This window comes from Nestor notabilis, unplaced genomic scaffold, assembly GCF_000696875.1.
Source record: "Nestor notabilis isolate BGI_N333 unplaced genomic scaffold, ASM69687v1 scaffold3729, whole genome shotgun sequence".
Lineage (NCBI taxonomy): Eukaryota > Metazoa > Chordata > Aves > Psittaciformes > Psittacidae > Nestor > Nestor notabilis.
This window is the reverse complement of record NW_009944898.1, coordinates 48,809-62,719: the sequence shown is the minus strand read 5'-3', so window position 1 is coordinate 62,719 and position 13,911 is coordinate 48,809. Positions and strand designations below refer to the sequence as shown.

The 13,911-nt window shown below is 48.2% G+C and overlaps 1 protein-coding gene across 1 annotated transcript in view; it reads left to right on the top strand.

Moving 5' to 3' along the window:
- The window catches only part of EXTL3 (exostosin-like glycosyltransferase 3), a 34,123-nt gene that overhangs the window by 19,308 nt on the left and 904 nt on the right, over positions 1 to 13,911 (top strand). The window contains exons 2-4 of the mRNA XM_010022630.1: positions 7,306 to 7,433; positions 11,492 to 11,636; positions 12,596 to 12,724. Of these exons, the coding sequence (XP_010020932.1) occupies positions 7,306 to 7,433; positions 11,492 to 11,636; positions 12,596 to 12,724 (402 nt within the window). The remainder of the gene's footprint in view (positions 1 to 7,305; positions 7,434 to 11,491; positions 11,637 to 12,595; positions 12,725 to 13,911) is intronic.

Here is a 13,911-nt window from a genome sequence, read left to right as displayed (position 1 = left end):
AGAGTCGTGTTGTATCAGGCGAGGCCAGATTTTTTTTCATTCTCATGAAATGAAGAATTGCTGGCTGAGCTCAAGGCTTGGATCTGTGCTTTTTGCGTTGGCTTTGGAAAGCAGGATGCTGGCCAGTAGGAATTGGATGAATTTCTGTCCTTTGCAAATGGGGCGGATTTTCTCATGGTGAGAGTTGAGATTGGCAGGAGGAAACAGTGCTGTGTGGGCAGGGCAGGACACCAGGGCTGCTCAGTTTGATGCTGCGCTTTCAGGAGGCAATTGAGCCTTCAGAAAGTACTGCTGTAGTCGTCCTTGGCAGTTGGATGTAGTTGTCCTTGGGCAGTCAGATAGATTTGAGGTCTGGGCTGAGAGCCATGGTGATTTTGCCAGCTTTGTGGAGCATCTCAGCTTGCCCAGGAGCAGGTAGAGATAAAATGGTGAGAAAAGGGAGGAAAAAAAAAGACTTCGGTCTTGGTCAGACATGCATGATTCACATGAACATCCCCTAACTGGGGGTGGGTAGAGGGCTGCAGAGATCTTCGGTGGCATCTGTAGTGATGGCAACAGCTTCTTTGGCTTCTCCGGCTTCTCCTTGTCAGCAGCCTTGGCAGAAAGCTTGGCTTCTCATCATGCAGCCAACAGGCACATGTGGTGCTTGCCTTGGGACTGGCCTCTTCTCTCTTGTCAGCTCCCTGACATATTAAACAGGAGGAAGCTAACATAGAGCACAGGAGAAATCAGGATCAAAGTAATTTTTAAGAAAGCGAACCTCAGGTGTGTTGTTTCCATGTGGGCCCTCTCCCGATGCCAGAATGCCTGCTGTAGCTGGGATGTTTACAGTGTGCAGTATCCCTGTCTGACATCCCAAACTTGTCACTTGATTTCCTGCTGGTCAGTGCAAACCTGTTGTGACCATCACACTCCTGATAAAACTCACGGCTACAGCAGTGATGCTGTTCTGTGGGACCAGGCAGACTTGTCGTCATCTCGTCTGCATCTCTGGTTGCATATGCAGAGAAGCAAGTGCCAGTCTGATCTAACACCTCAGCTGCAGAGGGAGCAGGGACTGGGGTCAGCCATCGTAAAAAGAGATGTGATTTATTCTCCTTATGCATACCTGAATCTCTACACAGAACTCCTTCTAGGGAGTCTTGTAAATAACCTCAGCCCTTGTATGGTGATGCGTGAAGGGAAGGAACCCTGGTGTATCTGGTAGTCTGCAGGTCTTAAGGGCTTATCTGGGCAACTTTCTTAACCAGAGGATGTCCAAATTTGTCCAAACTAGGAGCTGAAAATAAATGTCTGATTTCAGAACAGTTTCAGGGATGCTTGGTACCTCCTCTTTTGTCCCCTCTTCCGGAGTTTGCCATTTCCCAAAGTCTTCTTACAGAGCTCTCTCTAACCTCTAGTAAGACAGTTTGGCTGATTTTTCATTGTTTTTCTTTCCACGTTAGCAAACACACGTGCTGCAAGCCTGCAGGTCCGTGGCAGAGCTAGGGAAGTCTTGGCTTCCCATGTGCTTTCTGCAGAAAGGAAAAGCCATCATCAAGGTGGATAGGAAGCAGCCTGCTCAACTTGAAACAAGGATATGGGATATGGGTGGGTGGAAGAGCATCAGCTCCCAGATGTGCCAATCTTGACTTCCTTGATGGGTGGTGGGGATGACAATGGTAGTACCTCTAGAGCCAAGTCCAAGCAGTCAGACTGGCCACTCATGATATGGGAGATGGAGAGGATCTAAACACCTGCTGCTTCTCAGTGCAGAGCAGAACATCAGGTTCGTGTTGGGAGCATTGCCCCAGATGAGGTGCTGGGCAGATCCCACTCCCGAGGTCAGTGCTGTCCCCATCACACTAAGCTGAGTTTTGCAGAGGGCTTTGCTCCTTGGGACAGTGTCAAGCAGAAGGACATAGCCCCGTAGCCTCTGGCTTGAGAACTCCCCTGCAAAGCAGGAGATGTGCTGCACTGAATCTTACTAATAAAACATCCAGAGTTGGTGCCAAGAAAAGGGATCGACAGTTATAAATCTGCATCCTCCCTGGAGGCCTGCACTGGCAGGAGTAATCAAGCTTTTTGCTTCGAAGTATAGATCGAGGTCAACTTTTCAGGTGGAAGAGGCAGATGCATTTGGCTCCTGCGTCTTCAGCACTGTATTTCTCAGCTGCATGGTTAAATGGAGCTCATGGTATCCCCATTTACCCTGTGGTGCTATTTTCCCAGCCCAATTGGGTTGAATTGGCATGTATTTGGGAATGATGGAAACGGATCATTTTCCTGAGACCTTGTTCTTTGTCTCCCCAAATTATCCAGCTCTCCTAAGGGCATCCTTCTGGCTTTTTTTTCTCAAAAAGACCTGATGCGAGCAATGAGGTTCCCGATTTCTTGCAGAGTTTGCTCTTTGCCCAGAAATAAATCCAGTTCACTAAGTTGAGCTGTCAGAACTTCTCCAAGGGCATAGACATTCTTCATGTTTTCACTGCCAAATTATATGTGACACTTAATTTAAAGTTTAAGTGTAAAGCCTCACTAGTAAGGAAATTGCTGGAAGATATTGATTTTACTGCATTTCTGTATTTATGTATAAAAATGTGCTATAAAGTATTGGTTAACAGCATTATTGCTGGTCAGACTCTGGATTTATGCTCTGGTTTGTTTCTCTCTAATGTTTTTAAGATCCATTTGGCCAGTGTGGCTATGAACAACAGCAGGAGCAAATGGGCTTTCATAGAGTTGTGGGGATTTGTGCTCCTTGAGTCAAAAAAACCCCACACATTCTGGAACTGAATCACCTTGAACTTATTTGCTGAAAGGAACAGAAACTTCTAATGTGGTGTGTCGAGTGCTTTGGAGGCATTTTAGGTCTTGAAGTTTGTTTCAAAAGTTTGCAAACTTTTTTTTAGGAGAGTCATGATTTTGAGCTGGGGGACATTTTGCTGACAGCAGAGTGTTTAAAAAAGAAAAAAATATTCTAAGGAAAAGCCCAAAATAACCAAAATAAGATAACCAGAACTGCACAAACTGGTCTGCTTTTGAGTCTGGAGGGTCTAGAGTTTATGTGCAGGTCTCACCACTGATGCTGTGCTCAGTGTTTGAAGCCTTAACGTTTGCTGTAAGGGAAGGTGGCTTTTTGGTAAATGTGTTTGTCTCTCTCCTGTAGCTCACTGGCTGATTTTGTGTCCTCCTCACTATTTTAATCTCCTTGGGTATGGGTAACTGCTGACTCTCTGTTCTGCTGGAGCGCAGCATTTCAGCTTTGCTGAGGGAACATCTTTGGTTGGATTTTGACAGAGCACTTGGCTCAAGACTATTGAGAAACAAGACTGTGGCAAAATCAGTCATTAAGATGATGGAAGAGCAGAAGTAGCCCTGAGAGATTGAGACCTCATCTGTTTGAAAAAGAACACATTTTTTGTTTATGGCACCTCTGCGCTGTTCTGGTGTGAATGAGGCCCACCAAGTGTACTTTGGTGGAAATGGGGGCCAGAGGCACACTCACAAGGAGCAAGTTGTTAACATTTGAGAGTGAGCATCCCCTGCTCTTGACGTCTGTGGACATCAAATGGAGACAGGATGCCTTTCCAGCAGAGTTGCTTGTACTGCTGACAGCTCAGGTCTGAGGCACATCCCTGTGACCTGGATGATGCAGAAAGTTTATGTAGGTGACTTAAAGTCTCTTTTGGCTTAATTTACTCCTGTCAACCCCACCCGCCATTTGCCAGTGGTTCTCCAGAAAACATCTTGGGTTCAATTGGTGCCATGAAGTTTGAATTCATGGCTTTGTAATTTGGTCTGAGTTGGCATTTCGTAGATGTTACAGTGCCTTGTGATAAGTCTTCCATAGAAAGAGTGGCTCCATCAAGTGTCCTGGTCCACCATATAAGGAGGTCACACAAGATTATCAAGATGACCTCCTCTGGCCTGTAAATCCCTGAATTTGGCAACATAACATGCCTGTTCTCTGTACGTTTAGATCTGGCTTTTAAGTGTGCGATGAAATCATGAAAAATTGCTAAGTCTCACTTAATGCCATGCAAAGGAGAAGATTTGACTTCTTTTGTATTTAGCTGCTTTAATAACCCTCCTTTTTTCACCTGGCCTAACAAGCTTCTGAGTACATTTGTACCTATAATGTCCATTTCATGCCTGAGAAATCTGGTGCTTTTAGAGGCCAATTGGGATGTAAAAGCTTTAGAAGAGAGAGAAATCGTGTTTCAAGTCCCTGAACCAAATAATCTTCCCATTCCCTATAACCTGTTTCAGAAGATGAGTTGCTTGTATTAAAGCAGAAGTTTCCCAAAAATTCACTTTTATCTCTCTGAAGAGTTTTATTTTCTTTCTCCTAACGCGATGCCCTCATTTCTGCAGCTCGGGATGCAGTGTGTGCAGTCAAGATCAAAACCTGGCCTTGCCTGGGGAAGCACCATGCTTGAACTGTCTCAGGGGGATAGAGAGATGGGAAGAAGGTTTCGAATCTGGACCCCACCGCTTCCATCTCAGCTTGCTGCCTTCAGGTCCCCACGTGCTTCCTTGGTGTTACCCAGGGGAAAGCACAGGGATTTACAAAAGCTGATGAATAGTTGTCTGGTGACAATCAGCTGCTTCCTAAAAGCTCTGTGAATCAGGATAGCTTCTTTGAAAACAAGCCATCGATGGCAATAGCTTTAAGTTGCTTCTAACTTTTGCTGGAGCTAATGTTATTAATTGAATGTGCTTACCAAGGCTTGGAGGTACCCAACTTCTTTGTAGCATCCTCCTCTCTGGGAAGAGTTTAATGCCAGTGCACTGATCTCTCTGGAGACTCCAGTTTCAGATGTTTCAGGCAGGATCTTCACTTTCTCAATTGACAGTAGTTGCATCATGTTGTTGTTCAGCATGTTACAGGAAAACAAGTAAATCAATAAAGCTTGCTAGGTTTTTCCTTGGGATCTATAAATTTACAGGCTACTTAAATCTTAAATACTCCCAGGTGAAAGGCAAGAGGATACCTATTTTCTGTGAAATGCAAAAGCTGAATACTGGCACTTCCAGACCTTTGCAGCTTCAGACTTGGTGCAGTAACCAGAAATGTACCCGTTGCAGACTTGTGCCAAGTTTTGCTTCCTGTCCAGATCTTTACAAAACAAGAAGGTGTGTCTGACTCCAAAGCTCAGGTGAAAAACCGCCCTGACTTTGTTGGATTGTTAGATCTGTGAGCTGGTAGCCACTTCCCAGCAGATGGGTGAGGCAGAGGAGGGTTTCTGCTTCTCAGCCTTGTGGTGCTAGCGCTTCTTTTGTCCTTTAGCCATCCACACATCTTCAACTGGCAAGGCAGGAGCTTGCCTGGAAAGCATATCAATTTACTATGGATTCAATCCAGCTTCTGCTAATCCTAATGAGTAAGACACCTGATATCAGGCTTTCTAAGGAGATACCATTCTAACAGCAGAGACCCAGTGTGGCACATGTTCTTTAGCTAGAAGGCTAAATTATGTATTGGGGCTGGTTTTAGTAAGTTTGCAGACATCCCAGAATGCAGGATCTGCAATGGGAGGAAAAAAAATGGTGATCACAAGACTTCAGCAGGGGAAACATAAGAAGGACATGGACCTGTTAGAGCAAGTCTAGAGGAGGCCATGAAGATGCTCTGAGGACTGGAGCACCTCTGCTATGGAGACAGGCTGAGAGAGCTGGGCTTGTTCAGCCTGGAGAAGAGAAGACTCCAGGGAGACCTTAGAGCAGCTCCCAGTGCAGATTTGCAAGGAAGAATGAGACTTAAATTCTCCTTGTCAACAATCTGGAGACCGTTCTGGCTTCTCTCCTTTCCAGAGGATGCCCGCAGCATGTTGGGTTTGGTGATGCTCCTACAGAGATGGTTTTTCCAGTGCCCATGTTGGCCTCCTTGTGTCCAGGTCTCCCTTGGCCTCCTGGGCCAGTGCCGTAAGGCCATAAAGTTGCCAGACCTCCTGGGTGTTTGGTTCCTGTCTTAACCAGCTGCCTCCCATGAACCAGTGTGTGGAGCTGCCACCTCTCCCGCTTCCTTCCTCAATGCTCATTCCCACTGTGATTCCTGCAACGCCTCTTTTCCAGCAGTTCCCAGGTAAAAACAATCCCCAGGAGCATCTGCTGGCTCACACGTAACTCTGAAAGTAAATACAAACACTCTGCTGATTCTTGTCATGCTTCTCCACCTTGAGAGGGAGAGATTCCTGCGCCAGCATTGTCTGTCTCTGCCTTTGCCTTTTCCTGTGGGCACTAATTGCCTCGCAGCCCTCCTGGGGTGGGAATGCCGCTGGCTCCGCTCTGGCCCTGCCCCACCACGCCTTAGAGCTGCGTATTTTGTTCACCTCCCTGCAGTAAATTGTTCGTGCTTTTGATGGATCTTCAGTGAAATATTTTAATGCATTCTTGTTGAATGTTCCATTCCCCCCCCAGCAGCTATTGACAGATGAAAGCACTAACAGTGGCTTTACATGGGAATTTAATTGTACCAGCTGTCATGCAGATCCCCAATACAAATATTTTCAACTGTTAATGGTTTCAGTGTGGGCTTTTTTTGTGTGATCAAATGTAATCTTATTTAATGGAGTTTTACTGCCGTGACGCCTTATTCTTTTCACCAGGCTGGACTTTATTTTTAAATCAAGAGAGATTGTTCAGAAGGCGAGCCAGAAATATGACTGAAAGGATTGAATGGGATGGGAAGCCTGGGATGAACTGAGTGACTATAGATCAGCCAGGGCAGGCAAAGTGTAAGAGCAAGAGCGGGAAAGGGTCCAGCATGGAAGGGGCAGTCAAGAAGAGGGAGAAATTCAGTACGAGTTTACACATGTATGGCTGGGGATAAAGGAAGTTGTACTGGGAGGAACTGGAAGAGTTTTGAGAGAGGGAGGCCTGGCAAATGAGTTGTGTCCAAAGCAGAAACCATGGGTAGTTGCAGAAACAGTTCAGTTTAGAGCTGCACTGGAGACATCCTGCAAGGGCTACTCTTCAGTGGCCATAGGAGAGTCTGGCCATGGCTGTGTGTTTCCCTCTCATCATTACTGCAGAGCCACCCTCCTGTGTGTGCAAGGGCAGGTGACCACAGGCATAGCTGTTACAGCTGGGTCCTGGCATCATGGGGCTTGGGTTTGGCTTTTTACAGCCCTGTAAGATGGGCAGGAAGCTGCAGGTAGAATGGCTGGAAGCTGGAACTGGTGCCCGAGTGAGCTGGTCCTTTTTGATTAGAAAGGGGTTACAAAGCAGTGCCAAAATGCTGGACTGCCACAGCTGGAGTGTGCAGCCCCTGTATCTCTGGGTACATAGAGCCACCATAACAATCGTGTGTTCATCTCCTAGGTCGTCCGCACAGAGAAGAACAGCCTGAACAACCGGTTCCTGCCATGGGATGAGATCGAGACAGAGGCCATCTTGTCCATTGATGATGATGCTCACCTTCGCCACGACGAGATCATGTTTGGGTTCCGGTGAGTGGCCTCTGCACATGTAGCCTTTGCACTGATGTTTTCTGCATCTAGGGTCTGCTCAAATGCAGCATGGCCTTGTGACTAAAGCCAGGGACAGAATTAGGGCTAGCACATCTCTTCCCATGGCTTTCCAACTCAATTTCTTGGAAGAGTATTACGCTCTAACAAGCTGTTCAACAAGTGCAGGCAGGTGGGCTGATTCAGTTTGGAATCGGGGTTGTCTGGACAGCCTCGATTCTCATGCTTCTTAACCTCAACTCTTCAGCTTTTACTGTGCTCATAATGTTCCTTTAATGGCTTTGGGGGTGCCTGGCTTCCTAGGGTTGAAGGAAACAGGAAAACAAATCCAAGAGGCTGTTTCACTCCATCCTTCATGTGCCCATTGTCAAGGCCAGGATGTTAGCAGCTGCCGAAAGACGTGATGCTTGTGTGCTCACAGTGGGCTGCCATCCTCTTTGCTCCATGTGACATTGGGATGTGGTAGCTATTTTGGCTATTTTATTTTTACAGAGCATGGAAAATAGAGATGTAACACAGAAAAGGCTGGTGCTGGTTGCTGTTATTCCTACCCCCTTTCTGCTCTAGCAGAAATTTTCCTTTGACTTTGCCCTGGCAAAATACTTCCCTGATTATGGGGCTAAGGGAGAGAGAAGTTACGTGGGCTCTGCCATGGGAGGTCTCTGCAGGATGCTCCTGCAGCTTGTACAGCACAACCTCACTGACTGCCAAAGAGGCACTAGGCAGTGAGGATGGCACAAGGAGAACACCGGATTTTGTTTGGCTGCGACTCATCAGCCCACTGGGCCAGGAGCAGGGGCTGTGACTGCTGCTCTGAGCTGGCTGGGGGGCAGGTGATGGGCCCAGCTCACCGCTCTCACCAAAACATGTTGGCTCATGTCTGGGGAGAAGATTAAAAGACGCAAAACAGGCTCTCTCTGAGAGATGAGAAATGAGGTGTTAAAGTGATTAAAGCATGAGAGTAGGCGTCAGGACTCCTGGCTTCCTTTCTGTGCCCTGTTTCAGGGTCTCTATCTGGATTTGGCTGTTTTCTCATCCTCTGGTCTCCGTTCTCCTTCACTCACCCACAGCGCCTGGCTGGGGCTTTACCAATTAGCCCTGGAGAGCATCAAATGAAAATTGTAAGTGCCATGTATTACTCTCACTCATACCCCCGCTTACAAACGCCTGGTTCCCACAGAGCCTCTCCGTGTTAATGCATTCAGCCAGGGAAGAGATGGTGTCTCAGCAACTGAGTGAACTTCTGCCCATAACAACTGTGTTTTGTTGAAATTTTGCTTTGGGCTGTAATTCTTAGGGCCAAAAGCCTCTTCTTGCTCTCTTCACTGCTCAGGAGCAAGCTGGAGGCGAGCACCCTGAGCAAACCTCACTGAGGAGCGTACCCAAAATGATTCTCCAAAGAAATCCTTATTTTTGTGGCTGAGCTGGGAAGGAGAAAGTGTTGCATTCATAGGAAAGCGAGACGTGGGAGAAGTGAAAGGGAATGAGTAGTTTCAACTCATTTCAAAATGATCACACTGGATTGACAGAAACCGCAGGAAACAAGTGCTTGAGGGGAAGATGGTGCCAGGGAAGCTGCTGTTGGTGTTAATTACTCAGTTTTCATTACCAGGTTATATCAGAGTTTAATTTGAGTAGAGGATATGACAATAAACAAGTCTTTGCTCCTGGCTGTGTGTAATGAATGCTCAGGGCTCTTGGAACCTCGGTCTCTTCAGCAGGCAGTGGTTGCCCTGCAGCCATCATTTCTGTAGCTCGCCATAGGAACAGGAGACGTGGGAGGAACACGAGTGGGATGCAAGTGGCAGCTGTAAGAGGAACATCACTCTGTCCCGTACGGCATCCTTGTATGGCATGGATTTGATGGATGGACCACTCAGTGGATAAGAAATTATCTGGATGGTCGCACTCAGAGAGTTGTGGTCAATGGCTCAATGTCCAGGTGGAGACCAGTGGCAAGTGATGTTCCTCAGGGATTGGTGTTGTCACTGGCGCTGCTCAACATCTTTGTAGGCAACATGCACAGTGGGATCGAGCGCGCCCTCAGTAAGTTTGCTTGGCAACACCAAGCCGTGTGGTGCGGTTGTCACTCTGGAGGGAAGGGATGCCATCCAGAGGCTGGAGAGGTGGGCCTTTGCAAACCTCATGGCCAAGTGTGAGGTCTTACACATGGGTCAGGGCAATCCCAAGCACAAATACAGGCCCTGAGGAGAAGGACTTGGGGGTGTTGGTCAAAGAGAAGCTCCCCATGACCCAGCAGTGTGTGCTCGAGCCCAGAAACCAACCGTGTCGTGGGCTGCATCACCAGCAGCGTGACCAGCAGGTCGAGGCCAGGTTGGACAGGGCTTTGAGCAACCTGGTCTAGTGGAAGGTGTCCCTGCCCATAGCAGGGGGTGAAACCATTCCATGTTTCTATGATCCACATGAGGAAGAAAATCAAAAAGGCCACTTCCTGTCCTGTTTTGTGCTTGTGAACAAGGAGAAACCCTTCCATGTCCAACAGGCTCCTGCCTGGGACTTCTTTCTTGTAGTCTGGAGTCGCTGGGTTTGGAGATGCAACTTGGACACTAACTTTTGGGAAGATGGTATAGGTTGATCCCAAGGAAGCCGAAATCCTGCCAGTGGAAGCTGGATTTATTTCCCAGGTTAGGTACTAGGCTCTGACTTTTTTCTTAATTATTCCTGCCAGTGTGGGACTTTCCTCAAGGAGAGGTACCTTTAAATGAGAGCAGAATGTTAAGCAAGTCCATGCTTTCCCATGTGAACCTCAGGATTTAAGTCCCTATGGTTCAACTGTGAGTGTGTGTTGGGGTGAAGGATGTACTTATGGCCCCATAGGTTCTTCCTGTACGGTCAGAGTCTGGAAGCTTCCAGGTGCTGGTTTGGGATGGGAATCTGGCAGTTTGGCACTGCAGATCTTCCATCTGGTGACACCAGGGTCTTCAGCATCTCAGCAGCTTTCCAAAAGGGAGGTGGGTATTATCTTGACTTACAGAGGAGGAAACGGAGCTTCTGGGAGACAGAAAGTCCCAGGGATTTGGGGGAAGAGGCCAGGAGATGCTGGGTTCCTCCCAGGCCAAGCCTTGGCTGCTCTGTTTTTACCATGGAGGGGAAATAAGAGAGAAGCAGTGCTGGTGTATGTGTCATGCAGGGAAGCCCCTGCATGGGCTGCGGGAAGCTGCTGGCAAATGGAAGAGTTTCCCACCTTACGCTTTCCCTGCCTCCTCTGCCTTTCCACACGAGGTCTTACATTTCCCATTCTTCGTGTATTTCTGAAACTAATTTTGGACCACTGGGCTTTTTAGTTAGCTTTCTTGTAAACCCACAGAACAGCCCTGATGAGTTAGAAAATACTTTATTTATGAGCTAAAAGCACTTTCCCTGTGAATGAGCTCTCCTTTGGAGAGGACCAAGGTAAGAAGCTCAGCTTTGTACTGAGCAACGTAGGTCTGTGTTTGGGAGAGCTGACTGAGGGGTGCCTCAGTTCATATCTTACAGCTTTTAACCTTTAACAAGAGAAGGTCAACAAATTCTGCCTGTCCATTAAAGCTGAGATTTCTGTGTTCAGCCCTTTCCTGCACTAGAACAGGAGGAGGACGTATCTCAGGGTGAGCCTTCTTCACATGTCACTCAGGCAGCTGGGATGGCCAGTCAGTCCCTCCTGCCCACTGTGGAGCTTTGGTCTGTGAAGGTGGGCGAGCTTGCACTGAACAGCCTGTGTAAAAAGACATCTCTTGCGTGTTGGAATTGTCTGTATTTTTCTTTTTAATAGTTAAATGGGCTTTAAAGAAAGGCAGTTGCACATTTAAATGATGTTTTTCCTTTTTGCTCAAACTACAATATGTATAGGCCATTCTTTGGAGAAGCAGTTGCCAAACCTTTGATGTATAGGCATCTCCATCACTTGCAACCCCCCTCAAGAGCCAGTCCGTTGGCATCAAGGGCATAGTCTTGAGTGCAGTGGTTCTCTTCCAGAACCTTGCTCATCTCCGGTCAGGCTCTCTGGGTTTGTGTCTCACTGAAAGGCTTTGTGTTTGCAGTGTCTGGAGAGAGGCAAGGGACCGCATCGTTGGCTTCCCGGGGCGCTACCACGCGTGGGACATCCCCCATCAGTCCTGGCTCTACAACTCCAACTACTCTTGTGAGCTCTCTATGGTGCTCACTGGTGCTGCCTTCTTTCATAAGGTGAGATACACAAACCCTTGAGCTTTCCCTTCCTTCTCACAGTAACCAGAGCCTGTGTGTTTGTGGGATTGTCGGGGTTTTTTAAAGAACAAATTTTGGAGGCCAGCACTCCTTTTTCCTTGCTTCCTCCAAACTGGAACACGGCCGGCAACTGGTCTGTGTCCCAGCAAACATTCTCCTCAATGAGCAGCGTATGTTTGAGCCACATGAGAAGCACCACAGTACTGAAGCAGGTGGATAGAGCACAGGGCCAAGCACATCTCAGTGATGCTCTTGGACATGGTGAGGGCAAGGTGGGCCATGGTCTTTGCCTGCCCTTGTGTCTTTACTTTAGCACCTTGAATCTTACAGGCTCCAAGTGTTGCAAGGAAGGGGTAATTTGCAGAGGAGCCATGGGTTCCTGTGGCTGTGTGCTGGCATGGGCTGGCTGGTGGATGTGGTTGGTGGCTGGTTTATGTTGGAAGGGAGCAGTGCAGAAGGTGGTTCTGTGACATGTGCCTCTGTGTGTGAGAGAGGTGACAGTGGGCAAACAGACCTTGAGAAATTCCTGAGGGACTGTCCTGAGCTGTCATATCACACTGGGGAGGTTATCCCCCAGCTCCTGCTGCGGTGCTGACCCTACAGCAGCAAAGACAACAAGACCTGAGGGAGCTGAAACCACATTCCTCAATGTCTGAGGTTACAGGAGCCTCAGGACTCAGTGAGGGTGGCGGCTCTGGGATAGACTTGCTGATGCTGTGGCTACAGCAGATCTCCTTGGTGCAGGATTAACTCCATTATGGGGAGTCTCTCTGCTGGCACCCTTGAGCTCCAAGTCAGATACATCCCAGCACATGGTCTGGATACTCACCTGTGGTGCCACAGTTACTCCAGGTCTGGTGCAGATGGCACCAGAGATGGGTGGGCACTTGCTGCATGGGCCCACCTTGAGCAACGCTGTGTCTTTGTGTCCTCTCCAGTACTACGCCTACCTGTATTCCTACGTGATGCCACAGGCCATCCGCGACATGGTGGACGAATACATCAACTGCGAGGACATTGCCATGAACTTCCTGGTCTCTCACCTGACAAGAAAACCTCCCATAAAGGTAAAGCACTGGGCAGGAGTTTGTACTATTCAGTGATTGGATTGATGGCTTTCAAAGGCAAGCAGCGTGTTAGCTGCTCTGCTCGAGGGTGCAATCCAGGTCCCTTCCTCTCAGCACAGTCTGGTGCAGAAGCTGTACCTTACCCAAGTAAGAAGCTGCCCTTACCGAAGTCTGGCTGTGTCATGTCTCTGAAATGCTGTGCTGCAAAAGTGATGTGCTCGAAGCTGTCAGGGTGTCCCCTCTCCTCACCCTGGGGAGTTGTAGCATGTGTGTGTGTTTTCAAAAAGGTGTGAAAACTCAGTTACAGCCCAAATCCACACCATGGCGAGCAGATGAATTGGGGTTTGACTTACACTGCAGCTCAGACCAGAGGCTTTCCTGGCTCAGCAAAGGCCCTTCTGTGCAGCTGATCCAAAAAAGACAAATTGCCTTCTTTCCATAACACACAGCACAAGGAGGAATGGTTTCCTTGCTGATTTTGTGCAGCTTGCCAGGGACATTTAAGCTCACCCGCATGTGGAGCGCTGTTGGTCCAAACGCTGAAGCCCAGCTGAAATTGCCTTGCCCTGTGTTAGCAAATGTCACAGTTCTGAGCGTGAATTTCAGATGCAGAACGTTCTGCTCTTTGCCAAAATGGGTTTTGGCAAACTGCTCATTAGAGCCCTGCATATGTCTCACCATGGCAGGCCACCTGCCTTGGAGATGGGTCTTGGCCGTGAATACGATGGGTAGTTTTTTTTGTGTGCTGTTCATCGCATCCGGGGCTATTGTGAAGTGGAGGTTGTAGAGTTCAGTGCAGCTGAGAGGAGAATCAGACCAAACCCAAAGGGCATTGTAAAGGGATGTCTGATTCAAGACAGACAGAGGAGGCCCTTTAATCAGCAGGTGATCCCTCAGCACCTCCTGAAAGCTGGAGCCCCTTCCATAGATCGTACTTAGGTGCCTAAAAATTGCTAATTCTTATGTAGCATCTGTGATGAACAAGTTGAGGGAGGGGATTCTCCCCCTCTGCTCCATTCTGGTGAGACCCCTCGTGCAGTCCTGTGTCCAGATCCGGAGTCCCAACATAGGAAGGACATGGGGCTGTCGGAGTGATTACAGAGGCCGTGAAGATGCTCTGAGGGCTGGAGCACCTCTACTATGAAGACAGGCTGAGAGAGCTGGGCTTGTTCAGCCTGGAGAAGAGA